We start from the raw sequence: 12740 nt of genomic DNA, 5'->3' as shown, positions 1-12740 counted from the left end.
TCCCTACATATCGCATAACGTGTTTTGTCAATTCAAATAAGTAGAGTAAACATGTCGTGTATGGTAACGTGAACGAACAAGATCTCACCTTGACAATATGTTCCCGTAAAGTAGAAATGTGATGCAATCACTTATGGCTTACTACCAATAGTACTACATAGTTTTCTAAACAGTTATCAATAGTGGTATCAATAGTAGTTGACTAAAGCATCGATAATAGGATAATGGGAAACATCAAAAATAGGATAACCTTTTATTGTTGAAAATCTTATGATTACTCTTATCGTTGTATGCGATAAGTGACACGAGGAAAAAGAAATGTATTTTATTTGCTTTTTTATTCAACACTAGATTTGTAGACATTTGCTGTACAGTTTCTTCTATCGTTCGTAGAAAAACTGATATTTGTTCATTTAGATCTTTGAAATTAGAGATTTAACAGTAGACAATTAAGATACATATTTGAGTAACTGCATCAATTAAAATCGTCCAAAACATTTACCAAATAATATTAATAAAATTCAATGTAAGCCAAATTAACTCATTCCATAAATCTAGTGTAAAGATGGTTTATCACCTTGTAAACTTTTATAGTTCTGCCTTTACGGTTTACTGGTATCTGTATACTATAATACAGGTATTTACCAATCTCATCAATTTCAAAAATTTCCAATAGACATCCGAGATATTATACATGCTAATCTAATTATGAGGTGTTACAAAGTATACATTATAATTTACCGCTTAAAAAACAGACTCACATAAGTAGAGGGACAGATGTAATCGTTTTACCACTTCGTTCTATTACTAATAAAATTTGATTGGAGGTTTAAAATTTTATAATTTACCATGTTACAACTTAACACGTTCCGTGTCCCGTGTCCCAAAAACGGGACACGTAACCAGGTAATGACACTTGCTCAAAATCAGATCGGCACCGAATGTGTTAAAACGTGAGCCGTACTGCACGTATCATGTTGCACAAAGAAGTTTTCTAGCCGAAGAATAATAACAAAGATTATAAAACCGCAGTTGTCATTGATCGAACATTTCCAATGAGTTCAGTACTCTCGTGGCACGAGGCGAGGAAGCACACTCGAGTTCACTGGCTCGAAAATATTTCAGATTATGCGAACTGCCTCCTTTCCTTTGTTCCAATCGCTGCTACACAATACATATATACAGTCAACAACGAAAGTATTCAAACAGCATGGCGAGAAATGAATTATCATTAACACTAAAACTACTGAACGATCGAATTGCCTTTCACTAATTTTTTTATAGAAACGCTAAAAGTGCATCTAACGAGATTTCAACTAATTTATAATTTCGTTCACATATTACGAAAACAATTTCCTCAATAATTCCTCAGAGAATAATTTTTTATCATTTTATTATTTGAAAAAGAAATAAGCAGGAACAGATCATTTTGAATGTTAAAAAAATTGTTCTCGGTATATTGCTATTTATTGAAACAAGTTGCATTCATGGTATATATATTAGGGGCAAAATAATAAGTCATCCCATAAATAATGCGATTTTTTTATATTTCTAGTGTTTCTAAAAATAAAGATAAACAAACCTTTTTTCAAAGTAATTATGTTTTAGATTAAAAGCAGATTTGTTTATCTTTATTCCTAAAAATAAAAGAAATATAAAAAACCGCATTATTTATGGGATTACACAATACATAATACCCCGGTGATTATGTATAATTATTCTCCGATGTTATTGGCGATTATGTATAATTACCAGGTTATGTATAATTTCGGGATTAATTGAATTTACCGTGTCATATGCACGCAATAAGATGCTAAAAATATTTAGCAATGTAATTGAACTGCATGTAGCAATGAACTTTGGGACATTTATCACGTCCAAGCATGTACAACATTCGAATACTTTTGTTGCTGACTGTATGTGTATATCTATGTCTAATACATCATGACTAACCCACTGTGTATGAAGGAAATCGGGCCGCAGAAAATTATTTTTTTCCAATAGGTCGAGCAATGATCGAGTAAACAACGAAAAGAAACAGAACTACGAACAACGATGCTCCGAAAGCTCAATTGCTCGAACGATAAAACTTTATCAGTCCGCGCACTATAGTTTAGCATTTTCTATGTCACGTTTTAGCGGCAAAACAACTATCATTTCACGTGAGCGATCCTTACATAACAATATCCACGCGCGCATCGTAATCGTATAATCGGTCCAATTATTTACATCGCGATGGTACCTTAATGACCATTGCTTCGTTTTACGTTCAATCTTCCTAATTGTTTCATCTTCGTGTTTGGCCAGTTATTGTCAGATGTTTGTTTATTCCACAGCTGGGAGCAACAAACACGCGCAATGCTCGATAAAACACAATAATGCCAATCGAGCTATAAATAAAACGTGAAACGAGACAGTTTACAGGAGTATCTACAATATGTACAAAGCAGAGGATATTTGAATAGCTTGTCAGCGGTAAGATTAGCCGTTAATGAATCATCGACATCCGAACGTGGCTGGCGTTTCTCTAAATCCGATGGAAGCCTTATCCATCGTGGTCCTTATCTCTCGCGTGTTAAGGAAAATTCATATTTGCTATTTAACGTGAAATGTAATTAACGCAGTAGGACTCCTTATAACGCTATTAAAAGATTCTTGAAAAATAAGTGTAAAAGTAAGATTCTTCATAAGAAAATAATACAAGCAGAAGAAGAAGTTGGATCAGTATCCAAAAAGCGAACTTAACGCGAGATTCGTTAACGTGAAATCGTTTTAACCTGTTAACTGTGGGATTTAGTTTCAAAAATCAAAAAATGTACTTGTCAAACGCAGAACGAATACACCTACAGTATATTTTTATAAAAAACCAATGCAAAAGAAACAAGAATTACATGTTTATCTAAAACAGTAAAGAATTCATCATTGAAAGAATTATATAGTATCATTTCAAGCTTTTAGATGGCGTGTGTACTCGTCAAACGCGGTAAACTGGTTAACATAGAATTTTTTAATCGCGTTATACGAGGTTTTACTGTAGGACTACCGAGTAACTGAATTTACTTTTTTTCGTTTTCGATAATTGTAAAAGAAGAATTTAGGAATGGGTCATTTTGACCCATTTGGTAATTCTAGTGTTAAAAAGCCAAAGACAAACGAGGAGAAGTCTGGGAACAATAAGACCCATTGTTCGGCGAGACATTCGCTAAATAATTCCGTGTGTCGAAACGATAAACGAGGAGCTCTTAGTGAATTAATTTTTATCGATTCCCGTTACACGTATCTTTGCGCAGATAACGCGTCGTGATCAAAGAAAACATATTTTCTTTTTTAATTCTGCATCGAGACACGTGTGAATCAGAAATAGGGCAATTCCGAGTGAAAAAAATACTTTCAATTTTCTTGATTGGTATACTGAATCTTATACAAAAACGTATTTAATTATTCTTCTCATATAGGTATACTTGTTTTTATAAATATATTTTATTTTGCATTAGTTATCAATAATGTTTACAATGTTATAGTTCTTTTTTAAAAAGCGGGCCATCTCTAATCTACACTCTGTGAATTATTGGATGTTTACTGGATACCATTTTTATGCCTATTAATTTTTTAACGAAACATTACGTAAACTGTTTGCTGTGATTGCAAAGTGAAACTGTCCGATTGCTTTTTCTTTCTTTCCCCCCTTTATTCGGGAGATTAATTGAAATCAACGGTTTGGGATGAACACGATAAAACGTTTTACGTCATTTGAGCCAATTGCTTATTCGCGTTATCCGTGTTTACGTTCTTTTTAAATTGAAGGTTTTTTTTACGGAGACGTCGCGAGAAACGTTTGTGAAGCGAACAATTGTGTCACACACGCATCACCGTCTACCCTGTTAATGATGTCCGCTTTTATTAAATTCGTACGTCACGAAACCTATCGCGTTTCTAAATTTCCTTTCTGTGGTTTTTTTACCACCACGACTATAAAGCTAGTCGCACGTGAACGATATAAAAAGGTTCGACAAAATTTCCTGTTGAAGATTATAACAAATTATCACGTCTAGCGGAAAGTTTCTCGGCAATTTAATAAAGTCACCTTTGAACCGCGTAAGCTTAATCCGCATATTGATTTTCGTTTGAAAAGTCTGTAAAACTGTTCAACCGTTCGCTGTTTGTATTTATTATGTATTTCGAAATTCTAAATTGTACCCTTACGTTGTAAATAAGATTTTAGATGCTATTTAGAACATGTTAAATGTGTTAAAGACTTAATTTTAATGTTATATTCTATTGTAAACATTCAAATACAATATTGAAACAGTTAATCTTGTATGCGAATAATTATTACTTATGGAGTAGTGCTTATTAAATTAAGTGCAATCCTTTTTCCATGACTTGTGCAAACAAACAACCTAAAAAATACGTACAATAAAATATGACTGATTCCTTCAGAATACTCTAAACTGTATATTTTCAATTTCTATTACCTTCCATTTTTCTGCGCAATCCAAGATGAAAACTAGCGATCTACTTCCTTACTTTAATCCGTGAGATCGTTCGAAAATTACGTGTCGTGGAATTGGCTGAGTCTAGACATCACAATCAATTTATAAAAATGATTGCACGAAATGCAAGCTCGTTTAGATAACGAGTTGCAGCGATGCACACGCGATAAATCGTTCATATTTAACACAAGCAGAACGTTGTAGATATGCAACGTCCTCTGGTATATTGTGCTAATCATAGTCTGACCCCTCGCATAAGCGAATATACGTCTCGTACCTATGATTATATAATGATATAAAACAAGTTTCGTTGTAGGGTTCCCAGCTGAGAGGGAAGTGATTGAATGACGGATTTCCTTCGGTTGTAGGACGCTATACATAAATAATGAATGGTCCAGGGTGCACACAGCCTCTGCATTAACAACTACTTTGGCATTGAATCATTTCCATGGGGACCTTTTCATTGGTTATGTTAATATGTACTTAACAAGTAGATCCATATTTCCATCAAACTGACGCTTTTTTCGAGAGAATTAGAAACTGATCATATCTAAATGGCATTGTCAAAAACACAAATTGACCGATTAAAGATGTCGTGGATTACTGGTTTAATTAATAAGAATTAGAAAAACCGTGTACAATGAACAATTATTGGTACAAGGTGTTTTTACACAAATATATTAATTCATTACATTATCGTATGATTACGGTAAATTAGTATTTATGTTAACCGAAATTAAAGACGTATATTTTAATATTTACAGCTGTTTTTAGCATCTTTTGTAGAAAGCAGAAAAACTGAAAAAGTATTTTCACTACGAACAACGTTGATAATTAAGGATTATTGTAAAATAAATTACAAATTTTAAAATGAATGGTATACTTAACAAAGAATAAAGGAACCATATTACATAAATTATAGACTACCCAAAGTATATAGAATTTTTGTAGTAATAAGTATTTGAGTATTAAATTATTTCCATTAAAAACATTTCAGTAGTTTTATTAATATGTAATCACACAATTAATTAATGTTTTTCGAGAACATTAATAAATAATAAATTATTTTTCTTCATACTAACAATTATTTATAAAAGAAACAAAAACTTACAGTATTTTAACAACAAGTGATCAAAAGGTTATTTATAATTATAGATACCTTAGCAACAAATTGTGGATTACTTAATAATGCACTAAACAAAAGACAAAGAAACTACATTGCAATTTGATTTTTGCATATATTTCATTGCTCATTGCATGTTATTTGAATACAGCATTTTTTTTCTAGAATAATAATGCATTTATCACGGCTACCATTGTCGAGAGAACGGCAATGTTAACTTAACAATATATATACATACATACTTACATACATACATACATACATACATACATATATATATAGGTATATATATATATATAGGTATATTAATGATATTCAAACATATCAATTTTCTAACCCGGATAAATGCGTAGTGTCATATTTCTCCTTTTTTTTTGAGGAACAAATTACTTCACCAGTACATATACACTGATTAAATTGTATTCATCACAAGCTAGATCATAAGAAATATTTAATACAATTATAACACATAAGTAAGTATAGTAAGTAGAATGTGTTGCACAAATGTTCACAGTCTCTAGAAACACAATCAATAATTGTTGAATACAGGTAATAGACTAGAAAAATGGAAATTGTTTCAGTCAATTATAATCATTGGGTTTTGTATTGTATTTTGTTTGAAACAAAATCTCATTTAAATTTAAGGGAGGCTTAAAACAGGATGAAAGATGCATAATAGAAATGGGTCTCATTTCATGCATGTTTATATACGAACTAACAATAGCAAAGTATAAGTAAAAATCACATAATATCTCCTTCATCAAGTCTATAAAGTAATATTTTCGGCTGTAAAACAAGTCATGAACGTAATGGTAAAATAACACAAATATCTGCCAGTAGTTGAGCAACAACTTCATAATAGTAAATATTTGTACATATGTATATATTTTATTAATTAAATGGTTTTGCATTTGATAATCTTAATTCAATGATTTATTTTTCCTTCTAATACAGGGATTATATGAATTCTTTTCTAGAGACAGCTGAATTGACATGTTAAGTCAATTAAATTAATCTAATACTTAAGGAATGTAAGGGCAGCAGATAAAAATAGAGAATTCTGATGAAGCATGCATATCTTGTCTATTTTATCTGACTTAACTTTTTGGACACTGCTTTTACTTGGTTTCTTTTTCATCTTGAAGGAAATATTAATTAATTCATAATCTGTAATAAGTCATGTCTGCTTGGATGACTGGAAGACACAAATACATAACTCAACGCTGAAGTATCAGAATGTTGTTTGCATATGTATCGTTCACACAGAAAAAGTTCTTTCATTGTACGAGTAAATGTACTTGATTCTTAATAGAGGTATCCAAATTTGACCCTTTAGTCAAACATATATTATCAGCAAAACTGAGGCAATTGGTTTAAGAGATTGAATACTTTATTAGAAATTAATCTTCTTTATGCTGTTCGCTGGATAATATGAATACCACTGTCTGTATGAACAGGAGATGACAGTTCGCCAACTTTAAGGGCAAATGCTGCTTGTTCAAATGGCTTTTGCATAGTCCCTCGACTAAATGGTCCCAAATCCCCACCTCGCTTAGCAGAACTACAATCACTATAATTTGAAGCTAGTTCCACAAATGTTGCTTTCCCGGACACTATTTGTTCTCTGTAAGCTAAGTTTACAAATTCAATTATATTAATTTGTAAAATACAAGTAAAATTTACTAAAATTTAAAATATAAATTATAATACGAACCTAACTGTGTTAGCAACTTACATTTAATAAGCTCCAAAGCTTCTTCTTTTGATCGTGTGATATTTTCTTCTCGCCAAGAAGACGGTCTTCGGGAACCTGAATGTTTTACTAACAAATGAGAACATTGAACTTCTTCTGGGCCATCTCCTTTATTACTTCCAGATGGATCAGCAGGTTTATCTGGCCTGTCCCACTGACTTTCTTTAGTATAAATATTTAAATAATAATGTTGCCCTGTGAATGAAATATTTTATGTTAAAGTAGATAATGTACAGGGCCAAACCTATATGAAATATCTAGTAATAAAACGCTGTATAAGAATTTGTGAAACGTTAACGTAGCTCAGAATACAATAATTTTAAAACTGTGATTTCTTTAGAACTTTATTCTCAATTTAACAAATACACTATTGTGCAAAAAAATGCCGGCTGTATACTTCCCACTACCGTCTTTAAAGTGGAAAGATATAACTTATTGAACAAATTAATTACAAATAAGATAAATATTTTACAGAAAATACATTTATGTATACTTTATCGATTATTACTAATAAATTGACTTACCGGTAGATCTACTCAAGCGTTTTTCCCAACCCGCTGGTAGTTTCTCGTCCGCCATTGTTATCCAATATTTTTCTACTCTTGTCTCACGTCAAACATAACGAACACGTTTTCACTGCATCTAGTTATCTACTAACTCAGTGCATTCAGTTTAAGCAACGTTATCAATGTTAATAAAATCACTGCTCTGTTTCAACAGAAAATATATAAAACAATTAATATAAAATAAATACTAAATATCTTAAAAAATATTTAATATAGAGAAATAGGAAAAAAAGAATTTTTGTCATGTTTATGATTCAAATAAGATCAAACAATTCCTTGGACAAAATTAAGCTTACAAATATCTATTTTGGAGTACACATTTGAACGAATAACTTCTTTTACCCTAAAAGTGTTTCCCCTATAAAATGCTTCAAAAGAACTTACAAGAACGAGTTTATTTATAAATTTATTTATAATAATTAATATCTTAGTAATAAATGTTATTTCATGAACTACCCCATGCATAAATCGAATGAAAAAAATGGCTCAAAAAGTGAATAAAAATAAAATTAAACGAAAGAAAAATAAAATAAAAAAAGGTTGAAGCGTTATACATGCTTGATGTCGATGCGTATGGTTGCTATGACGGCGAATTACAAACGTTTCCTCTAAATGTTAAATCTTTGGCTCTACATGCCGATTTTATCTCTCAAAGTTGTTTAACAGATAAACAAGAGATGGAGATGGCGATAAATAATAATATAGATTCAGTTCTGAGCATTTTAGGTTGGAAAGATGGATTTCGAATTCCAGTTGCAAACGCGGAGAACAAACAATTAGAAGAAGAAGTATGCGGTTTGATTACATTATATCGCTTCCATTTATTTAGTGTAGATTAGTTTTGTTCCTTCACAATTTGTTCGCACGCTTTTGTTTCTTTCTTCTTGTTACGCATTATTATTAGACTGTGGCTCATATGTACTCCCAATATACATAAAAGTATGAAATTTATACAAAACAAATATTTTCATACACTTGAACGAAAATTCTGTTTTGTATTTAATATAATTAAATCTTTCAATGCATAAAATAAATATAACATTCATTTTTATTTTTGTTACATAATTTATTAAAATGGAAATTTTTAGATTCTTACAATTTGATTGTTACACAGTAGTACGCGTAAAGTAATAAAAAAATTGTATTAAAATTATATAATATGCTCTGTTCAATTAAATGCTCAGTAGTATTACTCTTTAAAAAAATGATTACGCAAATTAATTTATTAAATTTGTTTATGCGGGAAGATCGAAAAAAAAATGAAATTGAAAGAGAATTTAAATGTGAAACTTGAATCTGCTGAGGAAAAACTTAAAATGATGAAAAATCGCCTAAGCAATTTAAAAGTAGAGCAAGATATGAATCAGAAGCTTTTGAATACACACTCAGTACAACTTGAAACCGAAAATCACCATTACCGATTGAGCTGTAGCACCGAATCAAGTTTGCGACAAGAAGCGCGAAATTTTGAAAAGGAATGGAACAAAATAAATGGAACAGTAGGAAACCTTAAAAGGGAAGTTGAAAAAATGACGAAGAAAATTGAAACGTCGAAGAACACGGTAAAATACGATGAGGAAAGTCTGAGAGAATGGGAAGATGCGTTAAATCAGAACGAGGATAATAATCAATTGATAGAACAATACCTAAAAGAAGATTTAAAAGAATACAAGGTACCTATCTATATGAATAACAATGTAGAATAATCAAATTCCATACTCTGTAAAATATTTAATGCTTCATTTCTTATTGAACAGGAATTGGAATTGAAAAGGCAAAAACTGAGTAAAGATTTGCAATCGTATCACGAGGCAATTATTAAAATAACTAATGAAGAACAAGAGACCGAAATTGTTCTTGATCGAACAAGCAAATTATACAACCAAGCGTTAACAGACTATCGACAAATGTTCAATCAATGGAAAGAAAGTGTAATCATGTTACAACAACGAAACAACGATATTCAACGTGTTCTTAAAGTACAATTAAATAAATAATTTTGAAAAATATGTATTCAGTTAAACAATATTTAAATAATTGCATGTTATTTTAAACAGGACACTGAAACGTTCCACGAGATCATGGAGAATAAGAGAAATACACTTATGGAATCAGAAAAATTTTTGAAAGAACAAAGTGAGAATAATAGACAGGTTGAAGAGTCAATTAAAAAACTGGAGAAAAATCTTTGCAATATAAGGGAAGAACAACAAAGAGCAAAGGAAATGCTCAATACATACGACAACCAAGTAAGGGAGTAAATGGAAAGAATATTATCTTTGCAGCAAAATCTTTGAAGCTTTTTTCTTTTAAATTTTAGCTTATTATAGAAAAGAATATTATAAAAGAATGCACCCACCGTGTAGAACAAGTGCAGGCTAATATAAAACGCAAAGAAGCAGAGATTCAAAATAAATATGCCAAAATAGAGAAATTAAATGAACAAGTTGTTGAATTGTCTACAAAGCTGCAAAATATTGACAATGAACAATTAAATATTAAAGAAAAAGCAAAAGAACTAGAAAATATGATTCAGGTATTTATTCGAGTGAAGTTAAAAGTTTATACTAAGAAATTAATACATGTACATAATAAATTAAAATGATATAGGAACAAGAAAAAAAGAAAGTTACAATGATTAAAGAAGTGAATCGCCTACAAAACGCCAATTTGCGTGTTACAAATCAAATCAAAAAACTAGAAGATGAAAATAAAATCACTAGTATGCAATATCAGAATGAATGTAAGAAGTTTGAATATTTGAATAAATTATATACTAAAGATGAAAAAATTTTGGAAGAACAGAAGGAAACATTATATCAAGTAGAATTTGAATTGCAAAAGTCTGAAATGAAGTTAGATAGACTAAGGGGCCATGAATTGGATAAGTCTGAAGCAGAAAGGAAACAAAAGAAAATTGAGGAATTGCAGAGCACATTAAATGAAAAGATAAAAATATCAAAACTATTACAAAGTCAAATCTCAAGCTTGGAGGTATATTGATTTTAAGTAATTTATTCAGTAATGCGGTAAACTTAAATGATGTTTCATTATGTAGCATGATATGAGAAAAATGTCCAATAGTCTCACAAGTGACAATAAAGAATTAGATTATTTGCGAAATAAACGGCAAGATCTAATTCTTCTGATGGATGCAGGAGAAAAACGATTGAAAGCTGCTCAAAATTCTTATGAAGAGAAACAAGTAGAAGAAAGTGTTTTACAACTTAAAGTATCACAAGTGGAAAAGATGATATCTACTATTGGAAATAATGTTTATGACTTGGAAAGATATCAGCTAGAATTAGAAGCAGTAAGTTTTTAGTATAATGTAATAATAATACTTACATAAATAACAGACAATCTACTATAAAAGTAATTGTAATTATTTAGGCAGTAAAAGAACGCAAGGCAGAAATAGCTGTACAAAAAGAATCACTTATTATTCAAAAGAGGGTTGTTACTGGTGAATGTTCAGAACTAAGAAATGCTATAGCTGAACGAAAAATACGAATAAAACAATTACAATCAAGGTACGATAATGGCATAGCTATGTTAGGAACTAATCCTGATGGTACTCCAGTAAATACTACTCAATTGAAAATTCAGAATGCACAAGAAAAATATCTTTTACAAGAGCAAGGTGATCAATTAGATGAAACTATAACAAAAACTGAACTTGAAATACAGGCCATGGAAAATACATTACGAGTAATAAATGTTTGTAATGATAAGTATAAATTGACAACTTTGACAGATGAAAGAAATACACGTGAACTAGAGGAGCATAGAAAATTAGATGCAGAATTGCAAACTACAGAACAAAACTTAAAGCAAAAAAAAATGGAACTACAATGCTTAACTGACAATTTACAGGTATCTTATAGTATTATATACTATACTATTCTAAATAACAAATTAACTAAATTTTTACACTAAAATGATTTCAACAGAAAATGCAAAATGAGTATGTTCAAGACTTAAAACATATCGATGAAATTCAAGAACAGAAAGAAAATAAAAATCAATATTTGATCGAATTAAGACAACAGATTCATGACCAAGAAGAAAAAATATTAAGAGCTGACAAAAGTTTAAGGAATGCACAAAAAGCTATTCTACAAAAGAGTATTATTACTGGGGATAAAACAGTGCTTATACAAGAGGTACATACTATAAAAATTATAACAGGTATTCATTATCAATAAGTTTATTTAAAAATAATGCCTTTCTTTTCATACAGAAAGAAGTGGAACTACGTGAGCTACAAGAACAAAATTCTATTATTTTGCAAGATATTGCAGAATTTACAATTCATCATGTAGAAGCTGAAGCATATATTAAAAAACTTCTGGCTGCTAAAAATATAGAATTACCATCTGTTCCATTAACTATACAATCGCCAATGTCTAGTCACTCACATAATTCTACAAATTCAGTAGAATATGTACAGAAGAATACAAATCGTGGAAGCATTATTTCATCATCTAGAGAAAGTATCGGAACAATTGTCAATATTGTGCCTGAATTTCAAAGTATGTTAAAAAATAAACAATTTATCATTATTTAATTACATGATTTATTAATAAGAAAATTATTTCAGCAATTTCAACAAAGACATCATCTAAAAGGAATACAAAGCATAAGCAACAACCTATGAAATCTTCACACATAGATTTTACAAAAAAATCAACATAATTTTCATACCATTATGTATTTATATGTTTTTACTGTTATATCTTTATCAAAAATATAAAAGAGGACAGAAAACCTGTATCAAGAAAATCATTTAGAATTTAACAGAA

General features: G+C 30.3%; 2 protein-coding genes across 3 annotated transcripts; one reads left to right on the top strand and one right to left on the bottom strand.

Moving 5' to 3' along the window:
• Nucleotides 1–5613: 5613 nt before the first annotated feature.
• LOC116425418 (putative peptidyl-prolyl cis-trans isomerase dodo) lies at nt 5614–8050 on the bottom strand. The gene is made up of 3 exons (XM_031973090.2): nt 7894–8050; nt 7352–7564; nt 5614–7247 (listed from the first exon to the last, which is right to left on the bottom strand). The coding sequence occupies exons 1-3, from the start codon at nt 7946–7948 to the stop codon at nt 7027–7029; spliced, it is 489 nt and encodes a 162-aa protein (XP_031828950.1). The 5' UTR covers nt 7949–8050; the 3' UTR covers nt 5614–7026.
• LOC116425408 (coiled-coil domain-containing protein 39-like) lies at nt 8014–12676 on the top strand. 2 transcript variants are annotated; one of them, XM_076366609.1, is made up of 12 exons: nt 8014–8723; nt 9183–9608; nt 9693–9914; nt 9993–10184; nt 10256–10471; nt 10546–10929; nt 10994–11248; nt 11329–11578; nt 11693–11811; nt 11889–12101; nt 12179–12470; nt 12539–12676. In XM_076366609.1, exons 1-12 carry the CDS (start codon nt 8490–8492, stop codon nt 12631–12633), a joined length of 2898 nt encoding a protein of 965 aa, XP_076222724.1. In that variant the 5' UTR covers nt 8014–8489; the 3' UTR covers nt 12634–12676. The 2 variants fall into 2 exon arrangements, with proteins under 2 accessions (XP_076222724.1, XP_031828914.1); XM_031973054.2 differs by having other exon boundaries at nt 11329–11811.
• Nucleotides 12677–12740: the final 64 nt, after the last annotated feature.

Source organism: Nomia melanderi, chromosome 4 (genome assembly GCF_051020985.1).
Source record: "Nomia melanderi isolate GNS246 chromosome 4, iyNomMela1, whole genome shotgun sequence".
In the NCBI taxonomy this organism is placed as follows: Eukaryota; Metazoa; Arthropoda; class Insecta; order Hymenoptera; family Halictidae; genus Nomia; species Nomia melanderi.
The sequence above is the reverse complement of the archived record's forward strand: the minus strand, read 5'-3'. Positions and strand labels throughout refer to the sequence as shown.

Bases quoted from the DNA above. Each gene is read 5' to 3' on its own strand.
- LOC116425418 (XM_031973090.2), bottom strand. From the start codon at position 7,948: ATGGCGGACGAGAAACTACCAGCGGGTTGGGAAAAACGCTTGAGTAGA. The intron at 7,565-7,893 runs GTAAGTCAATTT...TTTCATTCACAG, and splicing joins ACGCTTGAGTAGATCTACCG to GGCAACATTATTATTTAAAT. The intron at 7,248-7,351 runs GTAAGTTGCTAA...TTGTAAACTTAG, and splicing joins AGCTTTGGAGCTTATTAAAT to CTTACAGAGAACAAATAGTG.
- LOC116425408 (XM_031973054.2), top strand. From the start codon at position 8,490: ATGCTTGATGTCGATGCGTATGGTTGCTATGACGGCGAATTACAAACG. The intron at 8,724-9,182 runs GTATGCGGTTTG...TTATGCGGGAAG, and splicing joins ACAAACAATTAGAAGAAGAA to ATCGAAAAAAAAATGAAATT. The intron at 10,472-10,545 runs GTATTTATTCGA...AAAATGATATAG, and splicing joins AACTAGAAAATATGATTCAG to GAACAAGAAAAAAAGAAAGT.